At 42.1% G+C, this 21,375-nt stretch overlaps 1 protein-coding gene across 2 annotated transcripts; it reads right to left on the bottom strand.

Moving 5' to 3' along the window:
- Positions 1–5,546: 5,546 nt before the first annotated feature.
- kiaa1328 (KIAA1328 ortholog) lies at positions 5,547–21,202 on the bottom strand. 2 transcript variants are annotated; one of them, XM_071918886.2, is made up of 12 exons: positions 21,136–21,202; positions 20,690–20,725; positions 20,317–20,582; positions 20,002–20,102; positions 19,711–19,826; positions 14,025–14,149; positions 12,855–13,249; positions 12,480–12,698; positions 12,176–12,271; positions 11,979–12,079; positions 11,595–11,706; positions 5,547–5,949 (listed from the first exon to the last, which is right to left on the bottom strand). In XM_071918886.2, the coding sequence occupies exons 1-12, from the start codon at positions 21,188–21,190 to the stop codon at positions 5,721–5,723; spliced, it is 1,851 nt and encodes a 616-aa protein (XP_071774987.2). In that variant the 5' UTR covers positions 21,191–21,202; the 3' UTR covers positions 5,547–5,720. The 2 variants fall into 2 exon arrangements, with proteins under 2 accessions (XP_071774987.2, XP_071774985.2); XM_071918884.2 differs by having other exon boundaries at positions 11,595–11,703; positions 21,136–21,190.
- Between the last annotated feature and the right edge of the window lie 173 nt (positions 21,203–21,375).

The following is a 21,375-nucleotide window of genomic DNA, read 5'->3' as shown; positions in this document are numbered from 1 at the left end:
CTCAGAAAGAATTTGTACCAGCCTGGTTCGCCCCAGGACCTTTTCTCCTGCACACACACACACACACCTCTTTCCCCACAACACCCCGCTTGAGTGACAGCTACCTTTTCTGGACCACAAAGACTTTTAGTTGAACAATGGAAAAAAAAAAAAAGTAAGTAAAAGTAACTAAATCAAACATACTTAAAATGACCAACCCCCACTGAACTGTTAAAGGAAATATGGATGTCAAAAGTCCAACAAGAACAAAACAAACTTTTAAAAACTGAACAGAGGATTGCCGTAGGAGATCTTTCTGTGAGGTGGTTTGAATATGGGGCAAAAGACTTTTGAAGACCAATTTACAAGACTTGAAACGAGAAAGGACAAATTCTCGAAGAGAGAACTTAAGTAGGGAATGTGATATTTTCAGGACACAAATTGGCTTCGATTTGGGATGGCCATCTTTAGCTCGGAGTGCCTGTCCGTTTCCAGGGGATACCGTTGCCAAGGAGAGCCATAGCAACGGTCTCCAGGGAGTCTTACCTGTCATTCCTTAGTTGTTTTAGGGACCAAAAGACCAAACATTTTTATTGCTGAGGACTTGTAGCTCTAATATACTCGGACCACTGCATCTCTTTCAGTCAGTGTTAACTGGTTGAGGAGTTGCATTTAAAAGATGTGTACATTTCGAATATATACAACACATGTATATATACATATATATTGCTGATATGCTTTTTGAATACAGGCAAAACTATTTCAGATGACCAAATGGGGTCGCTCACTTCGCTAGTTTACAATTACTCAAAATGTTTATTTTTTTCTCTTCTCATTTTGTCTTGGGAGGGATGGCGAGTGCATGGGAGGGGCTGCTCCGTATCACAGCCTTACCTTTTCTAACTTGACATCCTAACCTCATAGTTAGAATAACATCAGAAACGTTTGAAATATATGAACTTGTTTATATTTGCAGTACATATATATGTATAACAAGCATTCAAGCAAATGTATTCATATATACAGTATATATGGATAAATAGATATTAATCACAAACAAATATATGTATTTATATGCACATATTTTATATATGTGTGTCTGTATATAGAACGGCTACTGACTATGTTGAGCTGTAATTTTTTGTAGATTTTAGCTGGAGTTTGAAACATTGCTCTGCTTGGGAAGAATCGCAAATCTGGCAGCTCCCAAAACTGCAGGCATTCCTATCTCTGATTACCTATATGCTGACACACAATATATTGCTGATATATGTGTGAGTATACACATATGGTGTAAATACTATCTGAAAATGCAAAAAGCCACATCTCAGTAGCAGGCTTTAAGAGAATCAGGCTAAATGATTTTAGAGGAAAAGGACAATTATCTTCGACTCTATTCCAAACATATCTTTTGAGCTTCACACACACACACACACACACACACAAACAAATACACACACACATGCCCACACATACACACAAGCGCACATGTCCACAAGCATACTGACACATGCGCGCGCACAAACACACACACACACACACCACACACACACGCACACACACAAACTTCTCTTTGAAACTTGAACCAAAATGAATGAGTCTCACGACCCTTGCTCTCTTTTGCATTCAGTAAAGTGCATGTAGCGTATGGGCTGTCACCATGTCAAGGTGTGCCTTGTCACCTGCAGAATCTGCCATCAAGCACTGTGCTCTCAAAAAAAGAAAATACACACTACTGCGAGCAGCCAACGCGCTATTATGATGTCAAAACTACAGCCAGATCCATATCATTTCTCAGCCGTTTAGAGAGCTTCAGTGCATGTCCAATTGAAAAAAAAAACAGACTGACCACTGTCGGTCCATTAATGTCTTCGAAAAAAACTGCATTTAGAACTGATGTAGACTCATGTGATTACACTTCAGATAAAAGTGGGCATTAGGTAACCTGTCAGCACAGGTACTAACTATCAAAGCTGTGTGCAGGACACCTGTGACGAGGTTCCACTGGTTTTAGTCAATATTAGGGTAACGTTCAGGGTTGCAACTGACGTGACATGGCCTGATAAGGGAAATGATTGAGCTTTGAAAATGTCAGCTTATTGCCTCTGGCATTAGGTCTTAATGGCTACGAAGGTGATGTAATATTGATGAATATGATATAATTAGAGAGCTGGCTTTCCCACTGAACCGAATGAAGGATACGGTTTTATGTACTTTCCCACCCAGCAGTTAATGTATGGATCTCTGCTGGTAATACTTAACTTGAAGCATATCCTTTAGAAGATGTTATATTGCCTTACATATATCCTAATACAATTAAATAAAAACATAAAAAAGCATAATGAAACTGTAAAATGAAGCAATAAGTGTGAAAAGCCATTTACCTATCATACCTACTATATCATGGTGGCTGGTGTCATATTGCTTTAGCGTACAGTTTCCCATACTGTTCTACAAAAACGGCATGAACACATACTACATACCTGTAATAGGTCAATAGACTTGGCTTTATTGGACCCTGCATTCAACACACATTCAACTGGTGGAGATTACACAATGGATATTTCTATATATGAATACTTATAAGGCTATATGACACTTTGGAAGACAATGCTTCCTGTTGGGTGCAGTTACTGGTTTTCCTATAAACTGCTTATTATGCCATTTCCCTAGCGTCTGTGTCTAACCTTTTTAGCAGAGTGAATAATTTAACATTTACCTTCCCAATCCAACGAGGCCAAAAGATGCTGTAACACATCCCAGGACGCCTCCATTATGCGGGCCACATAACAATGCCATGTGCACGGCATACAATGCAAAGCCGGTGTCCGTCATGATCACTTGGCTGTGGCAGGATCTGCGGTGGGTTAGCTCCAAAAGTCATGCACATCCACCCTAACTTTCTTGCAGCTACCATCAGCATCTGAAGCTAAATGTCGTCCGTCTGGTCTCCCCGCTCGCCACGCTCCGTCTGCCCTCTCTGACTGCACCCCACTGGTCTGAGAAAATTGAAAAGGTGTCAACAAGGTCTATTCTTTTCTAATGGTTTGTTTGAGCTAGTCACTCATGTCTTTCACCCGCCCAGCGTTTTGAAGTTTGAGTGGAAGAAGGGAGGGGGAAGCAGAACGACCAAGGGAACTGGAATGCCAAGCACCTCATCGTCATGCGCTCCAACTTTAAGCTGCAACTGTTTACATGAGAAAAGCAAAACAAAGTATAGTGGTTCAAAAACAACGAGAAACAGAGCAGAAGTTTGAATATATATATAAATATATACATAAACCGATGAATATACTGTAAATGTTTTTTTTTTTTGTTGCTCTGTTTTCCTCTGTACATAGGTTTGCATATTTTATAGGACTTTTACTTCTATCTACAAGGACTGGATAAAATGATACTTTAAATACTTAAAAAAAAAATATATGAATGAAAACATGATAATACTCATTGAAACCAGGTACAAAAAAAAAAAGAAGTCTCTAGGATACGGTACAACTGTAGGACCTGACCAAGGCATTTATCCAGAATACAGTCAGGGAGAGCATTGACCTCAGTTAGAGCTTAGACACACATTGACCTTTTTTATAGAAATACTTTGATGGGTTCTATTCATTTATTTATTTGTTTAAATATTTATTTATGAGTCATGTCTGAAATGATATGCATGCTTTCATGGCATTATTTTTCTATGAGTTGGTACGTGACCAAATAGTTTTTATATGACATGCGTGGGCCAGTGTTGTGGTCCACAGTGATCATTGTTCCTGTCCGCAGGGCCATGCCTTCAGCACTTCTTTTATGATGGAGAAAAATGCTCCTATTGACCAAGTGATGTCAAAGACAGATTCTATTGCCATTTATTTATTTATTTATGCATTTATTTATTTGTGCTGTTTGAGTCAAGATCTGAGCTCTATTATTGCCGCTGGTCTGTTTTGCTTGTAACTGCTGCTTTCCATATTACCACATCTCCAATCAATTTTTTACGGTTTTATTTCTGATCTGAAGTTTTGGCAAATACTGCTATCAAATTCTGAATTCAACATCTTGAACGATTGCTACTTTGACATATTATTCTGTTACTGATCAATTGTTTCAAAACAGTTCATGCAATCAATTACTGTATTTCTAAAGCCTTATGTATATTTGTAATTATATATTAATATGTTCTGTTCTAAAGAATTAGCTTTGTTAAAAGATTGTTAAAAAAAAAAAATCAAATGAGATGCCAATTGGAAGCTTCCTCTTCAAGATAATTTGTTTTTAGCATCCTTTGCTTCTGCTGAGAAACTGTTTCAGACAGGACAGGGGTAACAGCCAGTTAACACTCCCTAGCAAGCTAACTGTTCAATCAGATATGTATTCACAACAGACAATATGCCTTGAGGTCACTAAAAGTTGCTGCTAATATTTCATGAGCTACTGACTGATTAACTGGTTAATCAATGATTAACTGCTTGCATAAAAAGACAGATTCGGGTTTTGGAGACTTTTTTCCCCTCCTTCTACTTTTCCCATTCTGCTTTGTATTGTTTGACAGAGCTCTGATCTTGTTCAACTGTTGTGTTCGACCAATAGCATACATTCAATGAAAACTGCACTATCTCATCAAAAATTGAGTTACTATCATTTCTTCAATGCTGTTATCAATGGTTTTATTTCCACAAGTCAATAGTGTTGCTAGAATTACATTTTACTTCAAATGGTTTCAAAAGTATTCTGGAAATCTATTCCCAATTTCAGCACATGTGGAGGGTGGGGAAATGAATGTTGCATATAGAGCTTTGCCAGGTTCCTGATGAGCTAAGCTTCTGATTGGGCAGTGCGCTTTAGGCTCCCGCCCCCATCTCTCCAGACTGCACCATTCTCTGGTCCCCTGGACTCTTTTTTGTAATTTTAAATGAATGATGCGTCTCAGCTTAGCCCAATAATAAAGCACAGTCTAGAATAAAATAACTTGTGTCATGTGTCATAATTACTGATAAATTATCAGTACTAGACTACCTTCATCTCTCGTTGACACAACTGAGTAGTTCTAGGAAATATCCCATTATTACCTCTAAGGAGGTTATGTTTTCGCCCGTAAGTTTGTTGTCCATTTGTTGACTTCCATGACATTTGGTGGACAGATAGGATGGAACAATTCATTCAGATTGGAAAGGAACAACTCATTAGATTTTGGTGGCGATCCCGATGTAGGATTTCCACCATTAGACGATTGTCATTTTTTTAGCCATAACTGTGAAACTAACAGAGATGAGACTTGATTCCAAATCCTCATGGCAAGCTGCCAGGTCAAGAAGTCAATGTAACTTAAATCTGAGTGCCTTCTACTAATTAAGTGAACCTTTGCTGTGTTTACAATGTAGGATTGCACAGCATGAAGTTCAGTCTTACTGTTTATGCATCATAACTGTCAAAGTCACTGAGGACAATCAGTGTAGCTCATTGGATAACTTGAGTAAATGGAGTTTTCATCTAACGGCAAAGTAAGAAATCAATTACAAACTGGGAGGACAACCACTTGTAAATAAATAATCGTTTATTTATATTAAAAACTAGTGTATTACAAAAGAGTACAATCCACAACATCATGATCATTTTTGTTTAAAACATCAATAGAAAATTAAACATAAGACACAGAAAAAGTTAAGACCAAAGACGTGAATATCAAGTAATTGGCTTCGAAATATTTTGTGCTGCAGGGGAAAAGACCCCCCCACTCCTCACACACATCCCCGTCAGCAAATGAAGAAGATCTCCTCCAGCATTTGGCTTTCTTCCAGGTCCTGCTGGGGGTTCTGGGGGTAAGGCCCAGCAGGGGAGAGCAGGGCTGTGCGGGCCGGCTGGGGGGGACTGAAGGCTGCTCTGTGGACACCGCGTTGCACCTTGTGCCTTTGGGTGGAGGGCGGGCATTGCACAGAGACGGGACTGAAGACCTTCAGCAACTCCATCATGGAAGAGTCCAATCTGGGGAAAATTAAGTGAAAGTTTTTGAGGCGTTCTGTTTAATTCAATTTAATTCAAATTTCACATGATCTCAGCCAAAATTTAAGCTACATTCATAATACAGAACTCACATAATTGAGCGGCGTACAAAAAGATGCTCGATTTGGTAAATGAAAAAGCTTGCATTGTTGCAATGTAAAAGACAGCCTTCTTAAGAAAACTGCACACAAAGACAGCCAGTTACGTGCCCCCAAAGTTAAGCAGAGAAGGTGCGAGCCAAGAGACCAACAACACTCGCACAAGGCTAAAGTACACTTGTAGCTTGACGCTTGTACTAGAATATTTGCTGTTCACCTTTCACTTGTTAACACAGACAATATGAAAGCAAATCCCTATACGAATAAAGTGTTAACAAAATGTTTCTTGCTGAAGTGTCTACTGAACCCTAACAAGCAGCGTTAACAAGTCAAAACCACTGGGGCGGCCCAGCAGAAAAGCACAGCTCCTTACAGGTGCGAGAGAAAAGAGGGAGAGAGAACCCGGTGCTTTCGCTCCTGGAATAGAAATGAGGGAATGTGCAGTGAAATAAATAAACCAAAACGGGGGAGATTAAGCTAATAGAGATTCAATCCCTCAGTCTGGCTGGCTTGATAAATTATTCAGTGTATACACAGTCGAACGACGAGCATTCCAGATACAAAACATGAATTCTTTAAAGCACGCTCCACTGATGTTGCTAACATAATTCTCTGCTCGTTTTAAGCAGCATCGATTTGCATCCGCGCACAGCTCTCTCAGGTAAGAGCGATCGTTGGCATGTACTTGTTGGCATGCATGTGGGTGGTCAGAAGACAGACATACTGGTGGGGCTTCCAATCAGGCCGTATTTGAGTTCCTCCACACTACAGATGGACCTTGATATGTCAAGCTTTCACATTGCTAACTTGAGGCGCCACATATCGAAAACTGAAAAGCTTTAAGAGGCTAACCATCATATTTTGCTCTAGCAACATGAATTAATGTATGCACATGTTTGAGTGTGAGGGAGAGAAAGTGAATGAGGGAGAGTCGGCTGAGGGGATGATAGCCGCTGAAAAGAGAGAGAGATTGAAGCTCAAGTAAGTAAATCTGTCTTCCTCATTTGGTCTCCTTCTGCCTGTCAATAGCAGTTAGCAGGGGGAGAGAGAGAGAGGGAGAGAGAGAGAGAGTGTTTGTGTGTGTGTGTGTGTGTGTGTGTGTGTGTGTGTGTGTGTGTGTGTGCCTGTATATGCTTGTAAGAGAGAGAGATTGAAAGGGAGTGCGGCTTTGTGGATAGAGAGGAAGGCTGGGAGGGGATGTGAGGGAGGGACTTTGGCTGAGTTCCCTCTCTCGAAATGTGAGAATTTGCATTTTTATTTGTTGATTTATTTAACGGACAGGGCTCTCAAACAGCCATCCATCAACGGACGACATGGTGGTAATGAATAATGCATCACTTACCGGCGGTCACAATCTATAACAAGGGGAGTTGAGGGGGGGTGGGGTGGGGGGTACAGTTTGGGCAGGAAGGGGGGGGGTGATAGTGGGTGCAGAGGGAGGGAGGGGGGGTGGTAGCACAGAGATTGCACGAGGGCTAGAGAGAATGCTAATAGATTTTCGGAGGGCCATATAGTGCAACAAAGAACTTCATTTCTTGGCTCCAGTTTGTGCGAGGTAAAGTTGTGAATTGCTGCTCGATATTAATATCCCCCAAGGGAGTCCTGGCAAATCTGTTTTACTGCTCCGTGCATACAGAAAAAAAAAAAATGCACGGACAAACACTAGCGGGAACACAACACATTTCTGTCATTGTAAAAAAAAAGCTTTGGCTTGGGGATGTTGGGTCATTTGAGAGCCCCCATTGGCAGGCCTTGCATCACCAACATTAAGGTCACTGTTTTCAAGATGCTTTAAGCTTCTGTGCCTGTCACTAGAATAGAATGATGGATGTTTGAGACCATCACCTCTAAAGAAGCCTTAGGGAACGGGACATATTTGCAGAAAACTGACTTGACAGACAATGGCACTTCATTGAGCATGCACAATTAATAACTACATAGATTCGTCAACATGACTAATTGAACTCTTGATGTCTATGAGCTGGGGTGTGAAAAATAAAAAGGTCCTATCGTAAGTAGTTTGGAACAAACATCAGTTACACACTATTCTGCCTTCAAATACTTTACAACGAATGGTACCCCTTTGAGTATAACAAATCATGCTGTTGGGCTTCACACTCACAATCCCATATTCTCCTAATGCACCAATACTTTTAGTGTGTGGTACTTTCCTAGCTCTGTGAAGCCAGATAACATTTCCACAAAGCTCCTCTCCATACTCTCCCCACCACTCTCTTCCCCCTCGTAACTTTCACTGGTTATTTGGCTCCTCTCTTTCATTAAAGATAGCCGTCTCGCCCCGGCGCCCACTTTCATTTGCAGTCCAAACAGTAAGATAAAAAACCTATAATGGCCACTGCATATATCCCGCATGTCAATTTCCCAGCCAATCAATAGCAGGCGGGCAATGGCAGGCAGGATGGAGAGGAGAAGGGCGGGGGGCGCTGGAACTCTCTCATTACTAACTAGCACAGGATTCATGAAAGGATTAAGGAGGTCACTTAATGTTAACCCCAGCTTCGTTTTGCAATTTGCACATAAAGATTGAATTGGTTAAGATCTGATAGTCACCAGGGGCTTGTTGCCAAGTGAAAGGGAAAGGTTCAGGTAACAAGCCTAATCTTACAATAAGATAATCTTTTTTCCAGATGGAAATTGATCCATTTTGCTCACTAGGATCTGGCAGTGTTGTTTTTTGTTGTTACAGATGGTGAGTTGTATATTTTCCTCAGCTTTTTTTGTTTGCATAAGGACAGTAGCATGAAATGAAGAGGTGTACAGGAAGAAAAGCCAAAACACTGACTGAAATTTTCAACAAAAATAAAGCCAGCTGTGACATAATTGCATAGTGACAATGCTATCCACTCTTTCCACCAAAGCCAGTGGATCATTTGGTTTACATTGCAAAAGTTTAATTCCTATTTGAAGAGGCTGAATCCAGTTTCTGGTTAGACAACTCCTCAATCATTTGTTACAACATAATCACAAAGATTTCATTTTCATCTTCATTTGATGAAACTGCTGCAGTAGTTCAACTACAGTCGTTCAAAAGGTCCAAAGCCCTTCTCCACTTAAGGACCACAGTGACCACTGGCATCATGCCAGATAGAAGAAATCTCTAAAGGACATGGTTCCATTCTCTTAACAACATAAAATATCACGATTTGGCATGCAAGGAGCTATTCCCATGCGGCACACTACAATAAAATATTTATGGTACCAACATTAGCTAGTGTTGCTGGTACTTGTTAACCTAAGAGTGCAGCTTTGCAGCGGTCTTGCTTGGTCTGAGTTAGAGTGCAGGTGAGATGGGGAGCTGATGACTTGTCCATTTGTTTTGAATATGAGGAAATAAAATATGAGTTTCCCCACATCACTCCTCATTAAAATCAAGGAGTTCTGACAAGGTCTTTGGTCTCTTGGCTAAACTGACTAAAAAGAGGCTGAGAGCCAAAGCATATAGCCTTCATTTCATTCACTACAATATATGTCAGAGTTTTTCATGCTCTGAATTATGGATACCAATTGAGGAGCTTGTGCTTAGTCAAGGTCAGTTGTAGCTATTGTGGGAAAAAAAAAAAACATGTCCAATCCAAATCAGTGGATTACCAAGGGATTACAACAACTATCTGAAAAGCTGCACATGAAAAATCACGGTGCAAGAAAGCCACAAAAGGCATCTGAGAAGCAGACTTCCTCACTACTGGCAGTAAACAACCACTGTGTGTAGCCAAGAGTCCAATGGTTTTAATAGGCTTTGGAGGTATAAATGGATTGTAATACGATCTGATACACTGGGTCCCTTGCTGGAATTAATAGCCATCTGCTGGAGCTCACAGTTGAACTTGGACCACGCGCTGCTTTGTTTAAGAGTTACTCATAGGAAGTTGTAAACTATCAGCTGCTCTGAGGAACTATCCTTCAGGAGAAAGTGAGGGGGCAAGCCATCTTACAGCTGTCTTCTATCAACCACCACTGTCAGAGGAAAAAGGGGAGAGGAAATTTGGATTTGATGCTTTGAAAGAAAGACAGAATAATATCCTTTTGAGGAGAAATAATAACTCAAGCAATAAAAGGGAAAAAAAATGTTTGGGCTGCAGCAACACTCTTCTCTTTACAAATGACTTACTAATATCTGACATTTTTTCATTTACAATGCCACACCAACTTAGGAGTCTTCACACACGGGCAGGCATGTGCACGCGCGCGCGCGCACACAAACACACACGAGCGAAGACGACACGCTGTCACATTAATTACTGTTCCACATAAAGGGTGGAAGAAAAACGGTAATGAATTTCCTTCCCTTTTCTTGGAGAGTCTGACGCTTGCACTCAATGATTCATTCCTGTCCTCGATCCCCCTCTCCCTTCTTACATCTTTCTCACTGTTTCCAGCTCTATCCATCTCAACCTACTCTAACTTTTCTCTCTTCCCATCTCTCACTTTATCCAATGCTCTCACCCCTCTCTCACCCTCAAACACACTCCTAACATCTCTCTCTCTCTCTCTCTCTCCCTTGCTTTCGCTGTCTCATTACTGTGGCAGAGAGAGAAGGGAGGGCAGTGTGTGCATCCAGAAGTCTGTTCAATTACACCTGCTGCTGGGTCCCTGCTAGGCCGACTAATGGAACACAGCGTGGCTCCTGACAGGCTGGCCACAGCGCTAGCTAGCCCAGTAAAAAGCTTCATTTAGCCTCTCACAGCTCGAAAAGTTAGCTAGACCAGGAAAACGCATCATTTAGCCTCCAACACTGCAGCATCTGCAAACCCAGGAAAAAGCTTCACACCTTACAAGTCTTTATCATTATTTGTATTATATCTTTGGGTTGTAATACTGTTAATGTTTGTTGAGGACGCCAGGAAGAATAGCAGTTACTTTACTAATGGGGATCAGAAAAAAACAATAAAGAATAAATAAATACTGCAGCCAGCTAGCCTGCGAATAAACTTCACTCAGTCTCTCACAGGGAAGAAACCTGGAGAAAAACTTTCACTCAGACTTTCATATAGTACTGAAGCCCTAGTTAGTCCTGAAAAAGGCTCCATTTAGATTTTGAAACTAGCACAGGACAAAGGGTCGCATTCACATTGCAGCTATTAAGTGCTTACATGTGCTGCTTTTCATTGTTGACCAAAGAGCAATAGGCACTTCCATTCTTTTAATGGGTATTTGTGTTCTCACATTTTTAAGTACACAGGCAGTACATCTAGGAAGCAAATTCTACCAGGCTAGCTAATGTTTCCTCCAGTCCTAGTGCTTTTCAACTGAAGATGAGTTAACCTAAAGGTCATCATGCTTCATGTCTGATAACATCCACTGCTCAACATCAACAATTACAGCCGCTTTGAGCTTGTGCTGCTTACTAAGAATTAAAGATAAATGCTAACCCAGGAAAAAAGCTTCAATAAGTTCAGTAAAATAGATACCACTGTATTGCTTCGCTGTGCTAAAACATTTTTAGAATAAAAGCTAAATGTTTTGTGGTGTATGTTTCAATGATGTTGTTGTTCAGTGTAGATGTGTTACCTAGCCTCGGGGGTCCTGGGTATCACAGGCACTGAGGTGGGCTTACTGAGGCTGGCAGGGGCCTTTACAGGAGACGTGGCCATGTCCCTTCTGGACCGCTGTAAGGCCTCTGCTGGGAGATGCAATAGTTAGGAGTGTTGCATTAGAAATGAGAGTAGCAAGGCTAGGGACCTACGCAAGCATAAGAAAGTTTTAAAAATTAGCCCCATGGAGTGCTTCACCAAAATTTTTCATGCATACATGAGTAGTCAAATGAATACTGTCTGAAGAAAATCAAACTCTCAAGAGGCCTGAGTGTGTTTTTTTGTTTTTAGCAGAGTGGTTCCTCTATGTGGAAACAAGTAAGCACATATTTCTAACTGAAAATATGTGCTTACAACTCACCACAAGCGTGAATGCTGTTGTGCAGAGGGGTGGGTGAAGTTTGTAGGAGCTCTTCATGTAAGGCTGTCTCTGCAGGATGTACCTCCACGTCTTCACAGGCGCTGTAGACCACAGACACAATATATTCAGTTGACTAAGATTTTGTTTGTGTGACTGAAGTGTGTGTACGAGTTTGTCTGTGTCTGACTTGGCTTTACCTGGAAGGTGAATGGCGGTTTGTAAGACCTTCTGGCTGTGGCGCTCCATTTCTAGTGATTGAGCTGCCGAGCTCAGCTTGAGTGGCTTGTTGAAACCTGGCAGGGAAATAGAGAGAGGGAGAAACAGAAAGAGGATTAGGGTTCTGCAGGTCTGCAATGACGGACACTGAGGAAACAAAAAGACACTGGGAAAAGGGGAATCTAGGGATCACTATCAAATTATGCCTCATCTAGGTTAAGCAGTAGATAGAAACTATCGATGTCATCAGATACAAGCAATTTCCCTCTAGCTTCTGTATTCTACCTGTTGTAGTCAAGTCGCGACTGGCGTAGCTGCTGGTTCTGTCTGCGGAGCTGATCCTCCTGCTCTGCCAGCCGTGCCTGCAGCCTCTCCCTCTCCATCTCCAGCTGCATCTTCTGGAGCAGCAGCTGGTGCCTCTTCTCCTCCCAGTCCTCGTGACCCAGCAGGGGCCGAGTAAGGGCTTCCTTAGCCTCTGGGCCCATGGCCTCCCCACTGGGAAGCCTGGGTGGGAATAAATGTTTCATCAGCTTAAGATCTAAATACTCCTCTTGTTTGTTTCTTGATGAAAGATACAATTGACTGAAACTCATGGGAAGTGATGTGATCATGTGGGATGACAGAGGACAAAGCATACTATAGTATGGTGTACTGCTGTACCTGTCACACTTATGTTGGTTAGGGTTGCCATAGTGGCCATTCTCTAGCAGGGGTTCATCATCAGTTCTCTGTGGGTGTGTTCTGTAGCCATTGCCTGCGTAGTGCTCACATATCTGGTGGGACTCTGAGCATGGCTCGCTCTGCCCCCCTTTCTCAAAACTGTGCTGTTTAACTGGCCTCTCAGTCGGAGTGCGCCCGCTCTCACTGGAAGAGGAGTTGTGAATAGTCATGGTTGAGAGAGAGGCGTGGTCGCTGAAGGTCCTTGCTGCTCCTCTTCCTCCATCAGCCCTCCTGTGCACTTGAGGCCGTCCTGCTCGAGCAGCAGCGAGGCCGAGGTATGAGCCATCCAACACTGAGCCGTTCACTCTGCTGGGAGCTCCCTCACTACTGGACACCTAGACAAAGAACAAAGAGGACAATGAATGCATGTTGGCCCATTTAGGAAGCTTTTAATAAATTGATAGACTATTTCAGCCAAGAAAGTTATGCTGCTCCATAATTCCCTAATGTATGCCTTTGCTGCTATTATTGCAGCAGAAATGCAAATCATCCTTCACAGCTGTAAACTGGACAGTGGCCACAAGATTAAGAGGGCGATTTTCAATTGAGCATAACCAGCAGGTAAGCCAAGGTCAGGAACATTATGAGATAAACATAAGGAGGAAAGCCCATCTTATAGTCGACTGGGGAAGAGACTGTGACTAATTCGTTAAGGGTCGGAGAGCAGGCAAACACACATTACTCAGACCCACTGTAGGACAATGGGGATGGCCAAGTCATCTATCCTTACAGAGGCTGAGGCCAGGAAGGCGTCTTTGCTTCTAAACTGTCACCTTGAGAGGTTTGTGCTATGTGTAGTCAGAGCAGACCAGTGATTGAAGTGTACTTCTGAGGTGATTTGTTATGCTTTGTTAAGGCGCTTGGTGGTGGGACAATGTGCTGTTACATGTTACCAAGTGTTTTTACGCGTCTGAGTGTGTGTCAGTGGGGAGCATATTGTGATGGATGGTAAAGAGGGCTGTTGTTTGAAGATGGCTCACTAGGGAACACACACATTATTGCTCCCTCTCTCTTTCTTCATGATGCACACCAACACATGAAGTCAGGGACAGCCAGTCAATTTGTGTACACACATACATTTAACATACATACTCAGCTTCTTTCCCATACCTTGCTGTGTGCTGGAGGTTGGCTGAGCTGGGCAATGGACTGGTTGAGGTTCTCCTGCTGCTGGGAAAGGTACTGTTGGTAGAGCCCAAGTAGCTCCTGGCACTCCCTGTACTGCTGGTGCAGGCCTGGAGTACAAAAGGCTAAGGAACAAACAAGGTTCAACAGCAACTAAACTAGACTCAACAGAAACTCAAGACACCTCAAACTGGTCTACAAATATTAAAGCAATCCCTGGATTCAGCTGAGAAAAATTAGGCATTGGTTTACATGAAATTTTGAGTATGTACTAAATGAGTTCTGTTGCTGAAACCGATGCTGGCCTAAATAGTTACTGACGAAATGTCAAGAAAACAGTTCCAGGAAATAAAAATGCAAACTGAGAGAACTTAGTTAGGCCTATATGGCTTCTAAGATAGAACTCACTTGGAAAAGGAAACGGAGAAAGTTCTCTTGTGCAACTTCTTTTTATTTTAAATGGAGAAAAAAAAAAGGATGTTGAATTTAGATTGACAATTAGAATTCAATCCTTGTGTCTGCCATCAATTGCACATTGGATTGGGAAAGTAGAGAGAACAGCAAAGTTGAAAACAGAGAGGGGAAAAGCGGCCAGCAAAATCAAAGTTGTTGTTGTGGCACAGAGCTTTCACCATCTGGGTCGGGCCAAGCTGTGTTGAGCTGAGCTGGGCAGTGCCGTGCCAGGCTATCTGCCAGACAGAGAGCTGGCAGACAGGAGAAAACTAATCTGGAGCGGAACCACTGCTGCGCCTCAGGAGCCCACTAATGACGGTGGCGGCACCACACCACACCGACACATACAAAGATAATGAGCATGAGAATGGAAATTACACACACACACATATATTCAATAAGCAATATAGGCCTAACTCTCACTTTCTAGCACATGCACAAATATACACTCAGACACAAGAACACAATTCTCCCACCTGCGCTGAAACAGCCCACACACAAACGCTACAATAAAGCAAGTAGTACACACACTCCCACCCGAAGCTGACCATAAAGTGTGTTCCTCCAGGCCATATCCTTTTATGATGGTGGCCCTGCTCCCCCAGCTGATGAGTTTCTCAACATTGCTTTAAAAAAAAAAGCCCCCATTTTAAGAGCAAATCAAAGTTCAAAGTAGAGTTGTATTGAAGGAACAGTCGGCGGAACGCTCCATAAGAAAACACTTTGGTGTCAGAAGACTTCAATCAGGCTGTGGAAATGAAACAGAGAGGGAAGGAGAAGAGAGCAGGGATGACTTTGAATTGAGGGCTGGACGCCAGACAATTGCAATGCAGCAGCTTCCATAAACACTGGGGGAAACGGTGAGGAAACACTTTGATTTAACCCTCCATCTAACTACGGCTCGTCTACCGCTGCACTGATAATGTCCATGGAAGTAGTTCTATATGGAAGCACAAGGACATCACAAGGGCATCACATCATGTAAACCTGTGCTGGGAGATCTATTTATGCAGCATGAATAGGGGTCTTGAAGGGGAGATACTGAATATGCTTATACGACTACACCTCGTCTCAATCTGAGATACAGAGTTCTGTGCGTTGAGTCAAAAACTGCATTCTGCTCATATTTCAAACACCACATCCTCATGATTTTTCATGACTAAAACAAATGTGTTTTCCAATGGACACAAATATACACTCCATTGCAGTAAAAGTGGACTGGGATCAAAGCATACAAATCTGGTACAGTGTCATGCTATCACCGACTGTGCCGTCCCCCACACAAACAAAAATACACACACAGTCTATCTGTGCTGCCGACACGATTGCAGCACTACAGCATCCCAATGCTATGAACGAAGGTAACGCGTGTTAATGCGTTGACGGGCTGACGCAGTCCCTGGACAGCAAGCGTTAGGTAATCTGGACCGAGTGGAGCGACGCTGATAAGATTCCACCTCTCTGCCCGTCGCTACACTAAACATGCTTCCTCCACAGCCTTGGACATCAGCCAATCGGGGCCGAGCACTCGGCGAGCCCCTAGTTTACATCAGAGCTGCAAAGCACCGGCGATGACTTACTCCTCCCCCCTGCTCCAAAAATACACAGAATCAAGGGCTTGGGTTGAAGAGGCTTCAGACAGGGCCTGTCAAAATGATTCACTCCCCTGTCAGGCCAAGACCCAAATGAAATAATGAAATCCACTTCAAGGTGGAACAAATTTGCGCAGGAGGGGGGAATATTTTAAAGCCTGCTTTAGCACACTGTGCCAAACAGATTGAGCCTGAGCAAAAATGTGAGAGAAACGGGGGCGGAGACTGATGTGTGTGAATGTGTGTGTGTAAGGAACCAATGATGGGGAATTGATGTAAGAGGACAGTTTACATAACTGCTTTAGTACTACTGAATTTGGAGAAGAGAAACGTGTGTGCAGTGCACACAATAAACCAACAAACAACTGCACAGATCAGCAAACAATCTACTTTGAAAACTTGTTTAAAATTCCAAAAATAGACAAATAGAAAAGCAAACATTGATTTGGCATAACCATTCTCAGCTGTTTTCATTGAGATGTTTGCAACTGCAATGTAACATCATTTCTATTAGGCACAGATCAAGTTCCTATTGGCTGAATCATTAGACATCACATCTGTACAAATTCTCTTGTGGTCTATGGCATATATGCCAATAATATACCAACAATGAGCAGCATACAACAGTTGGAGTGATTACTCCAAAACCATAACCTGGGCTGATTATGGGCTACCTGTCTACAAAAATGTATATATCATATTAATTATATCATTGGTGCTCTGATGAAGGCTTTATGCTGAAACGCGTTAGCCTGATGATGCCAAAAAATTTAAAAATGGTAAACTGAGACCAAGTCTTGCTGTGTTCTGAATTTTTGGAGTGCCGCTATCCCATGTTCCTCATGGTTCTCATCATAGTAATATTTGAAATTTGAGAGTAATCCCTTACAGATTACTTAATGAATAACTTCTTGGTGTTGTCCTATACACCATCCAGATACTAACTGGCTTCAGCTTGCTCTACCAAGATCTCTTCATGTCTGTTAGATTACAAAGTAATTAATTCTTATCATCTCACAGTCTAACAAGATTAGAGACAGTCAAATATGTGAATGTCAATATGGCCAACATTGTGACAGTCAAATAAAAATACAAAATAGAGTTTAGATTTGCTGCATCAATGATATAAACACATATGATTTAGAAAGAAAACCAATGAGTGGGGGACAAGTTGGTTCCCTGTGAAAATGTTTTTCAGACAGTCAGGCATCAGATACTCCTTATACCTGTGCTTCATCAAACCTCATCACAGTTTGCATCACTGAGAAAATCATTATCTACAAATCAAACCAGTTGTTTATTGACCAGTATCTACTTAATAAAAGGGAAGTGTAAGTTCTATTTTTGTGAAAATTTAACATCAACTAGAGGTTGATGATATTTTAATATCGTGACACACATTTCTGCTGTCTAAATTGATGATGACAAGCAAATTTTACTTAAAAACTCTCATAAAATGAGGTATGGTAGGAATATTATTTGAATATTTCTGTTTTGTTTGACATCACACCTAACATTACCATTCGGTTCAGTGAGATGAACATTAATTTGATTATTTAACGTGATTTCGCATACATGAACCATATCGTGATATATATTGATATCGAGAAAAATCCTTATGATTATCATGATATTGATTTCAACCATATCGCCCAGCCCTACCTCACACCTTAGCTGTGAATTTTCAAACACCCATAATCATCTTCTTGTATTCAGACAGAACTACTCCGTCAACTTTATCTTAGACAATTCACGTCAACATCAACATTGCTAGCTAGCTGTAGCTTGCAAGACCATGAATGTGCCATGGGACTGTAATCTGTACTTGTTCGCATTCAGCAACACCTCTCTGTGTGTACACACACACACACACACACACACACACACACACACACACACACACACACACACACACACACACACACACACACAGAGGTGGGGCTTGAAAATTCTGTTTGGTATTTTTATTTACGTGGTAGACCAGCAATTGGTTAAATTATGACAACCTACAAAAGAATGCCTCTAGCACAACTGTGTATAATTTAGATATAGATATTCCTAATCCATCAGCAAAAGAAATAACTTTCACCACACTCCAAATGTTGTACATCTAAAACTTGAGAGGGACTTGGCACTGGCCTTCCTGTAGCCCAACTTGAGACATTTTTCAATGACACATTCTAACAGGGCTGCAATTCCCCACACTCCATGGCCTAAGGATTCCCTCCAATTTGTTTCAACCAAATCAATGGCATTAGCTGTGGCACTTGCTGTGCCTTTTTCTGGAAACAGAAAGTGGCATGGTGCGCCGTGTTAGCAACGCCACCTTGACTCCTGTCCGAGCCAACATGCCTTGAAGCACAAAAGGCATCCTTGCTTTTTAAAACCCAACATTTAATCCTGCATGCCAGTCAGTTCCAAATGTCAGCTAAACACGCAAAATATCAGGGGTACTTTTCCCTCTCATCCTAGGTGGCTTGGGGCTAAGATATAGCCCTGCATCCTTTATACCTCTGATAACCCTGAATCTTGGTTAGATAAGATAAGCTCAGGCGTAATGGAATTAGACTTGACAAGACTCTCCTTCAGTATGTTTGCCTTTGGTGTCTCCTTAACCTTTCAGAGAAGTGCCAGAACCTTCTGCCTGAGAAGAGCCTTCATGACTCTTGCGTGCACTTTAAAAGACTACGCTATGCCCCCTGAGGTGTTTTGATCCGAACACTTTTTCCTCTCAAATGCCTTTTTAATGGAGTTTAGAAGTTTGGTGTAAATGCCAAGTCTCCGAGCCAAAGTGCCTTTAATTGAGTTGTGCTTTCCTAATTTTCCCTGCCGCCGTTGCCAATCGTGCAATTTACCAGCCGGGTCAATTACTCTTCATATTTTGCAGTGTTTTTCAACTTAAATTGACTGCTGGCCATGCTCTGGTTTGACCTGAGTGGAATCGTTAAGAGGGCAGTAGGTGGACCGCAGGGTGCAGAAAAACAGCAGACTACAGCTGGAGCTCCGATAGTAAACCTAATGTTCGACAACCAAGAATCAGCTGGTGATACACCTGATCTCGTGTAAGAAGGAGCTGAAAGAGACATTCTACATTCAGGCATCCAGGGAAGGTTACAGATATACAAGACGAAAGGAAACACTCTAGTCTCGTCTGGAAATAACCAAATTTATCTTTTGATTACATGGCTCAACCAATAAACCGATTCTGTACATAACAAAGGATCAGCTAAAACCATTTGGAGAACTGCAGCAGGCATCATACATGTGAAATGAATCAGCTCTAGTTCTCCACCATTGAAGCAAACTGGATGGTCTCACCTTAGTCAACACTGCCCCCTGCAGGCTGTCCTGAGGAATAGCACATATAGCAATAGCAGAACTGTACAGTCAGTGGTGAATCCATATACTGTACTTAAACAGATCTGTCATCTTAATATGAGGAAATAAGAGACTTTGCAGAAGTGACCCTTTCTTCCATTTCTCACTCCAGAAGGAATACTCATGTTGGCTGGAAGAGGGCGGAAACAGGGACAGATATGGAAATCACCACCAACCACCACTGCAAAAAAAACACAGGATAAAACACTGGTGTGGTCTTGTTTGTTCAGCCAACATGGAAAGGATACTCTCTCTCTCCCGTACTATGAGCAGGTTCTGCTGCTCCAGCTGTTGGATCCTGCGTTCAAAGGTTTCCTGTTCGTCCTTCAGCCGCTGGACTGACTCCTCTTTCTCCTCGCTCACTCTGGAGAACATCGAAATAACAGTCTTAGAGGATGGCTGAACAACATTCTGTATCCCAATAGTGAAGACATGCAGGAAAACAAAATTACACATTTTAATCAGCTATCATTATTGAGGCCTCCATGTACACACAAGCACATTAACACTCACTATATTTAAAGAGCTCAGTGCCTTACTTGGCTAGTTCTTGGACGAGGTTCGCAATGCGGCGCTTATCCTCGGGACAGAGGTCCTTCAGACTGGCCTGGCTCTTAGCTTTGCTGGTCTCAGGCATTATCTGCACAAAAGACAAATGGTTAGCAGGTATTATAAACTAGTAATACAGACACTGACAGAGACTGATGGTGAGATGCAGTCAGTCACATTCAATACACCCTTCTTTGTTCCCAACGAGTATTCAGACTGCCCACATGCCTTCTTCCATACATTCAAATGCATTTTAGATCCATGTAGGGATGTGAAAAACAGAAAAGGGACTGCTATTGGTTTACCTGTGGTGTGGGGAGAAAGTTACTAGAGGTTGGGGATGGGGTGTGTTCCATGGCTATAGCAGTGTTGGGATGGAGCAACCCTTTTCCCTTAGTATAAACCACAGAGGGACCACTTTGCAAGTGTCCCTGTTTCTTGCCACCTTTGTTCAATGGAGCCTCAGCCTTGCGTTCAGAGCCACGTTTGGCCCTCATCTTGATACCTCTCTCACTGGTGCTGCCCGGCCCCAGCCTGAAGGGAGTCTGAAACTTCACCTCTCTGTTCACTCCTGTGACAGTTTGAGAAAAAAGAGACAAGGAAAGGATTCTATGTTGACAAGTGGTAGAGAAACTGTAAGGTCTCAAATTGTGCCCAAACAATGTCACTGAGACTCACCAGGAACAAACACCATGGGTTGTTCTTCATCAGATACTACGTAAAAAAGAAAGACATTGGTGTTAACGTTCAGTCAAAGTTGTGGGTGGTGAAGTCTGATCACAGTTAAATCACAAGAGTTCACCCCAGTTCCCAATAGTTTGAGAAAGTTATCTTGTTGTTACGAGCACGCAGCACTAAATAGATATCTAGATAGCTTTATGTTGTCCTGTTGCGCTGACTAGCATTAGTTATAACCGGGTTGTTAATGACACAGAGCGTTAATGCTAGTTTAGGTTAGCCCCCCAGGGAAGGGGAAATGTAAAAACCGCAATGGATACCGTACTTCTGTCTTCTTTTTCATAAAAACCCAATTCCCACTGAGACTGCAGTAATGTTTGTGATACCACCGACATTCTCTCTAAAAGTTTTACGTTTTCTTGTGCAAGATAGAACTGTGAGGATACCGTCATTAATCCAAAAAATCCCTGAATCTTCACTTCTTGTTGCTGCTGCCGCCATATTGAAACAACCGCCACTCCCAGGGAGCCAAGCGTTGCGAAGGAATTCTACTCCCGCCTTTCTTTTGTAGCCGAAGAGACAATTGGCTAGTCTCGGGAAATGGCCGTGTTCTATTGGTTGAAATAGCTGTCCATTTTGCATAAGAACTACACTATTTTTCTGGTAAAACTACACTTCCCATGTCT

Source organism: Centroberyx gerrardi, chromosome 5 (assembly GCF_048128805.1).
Source record: "Centroberyx gerrardi isolate f3 chromosome 5, fCenGer3.hap1.cur.20231027, whole genome shotgun sequence".
In the NCBI taxonomy this organism is placed as follows: Eukaryota; Metazoa; Chordata; class Actinopteri; order Beryciformes; family Berycidae; genus Centroberyx; species Centroberyx gerrardi.
Note: the sequence above shows the minus strand (reverse complement) of the source record. Positions and strands in the feature narration are given on the sequence as shown.

Excerpts from the sequence above, each read along its gene's own strand:
- kiaa1328 (XM_071918886.2), bottom strand. The coding sequence starts at position 21,190 with ATGGCGGCAGCAGCAACAAGAAGTGAAGATTCAGGGATTTTTTGGATT. Across the intron at positions 12,272-12,479 it reads TCGCGACTTGACTACAACAG|GTTTCAACAAGCCACTCAAG; the intron begins GTAGAATACAGA and ends TTTCCCTGCCAG. Across the intron at positions 5,950-11,594 it reads CCCAGGACCCCCGAGGCTAG|ATTGGACTCTTCCATGATGG; the intron begins GTAACACATCTA and ends AATTTTCCCCAG.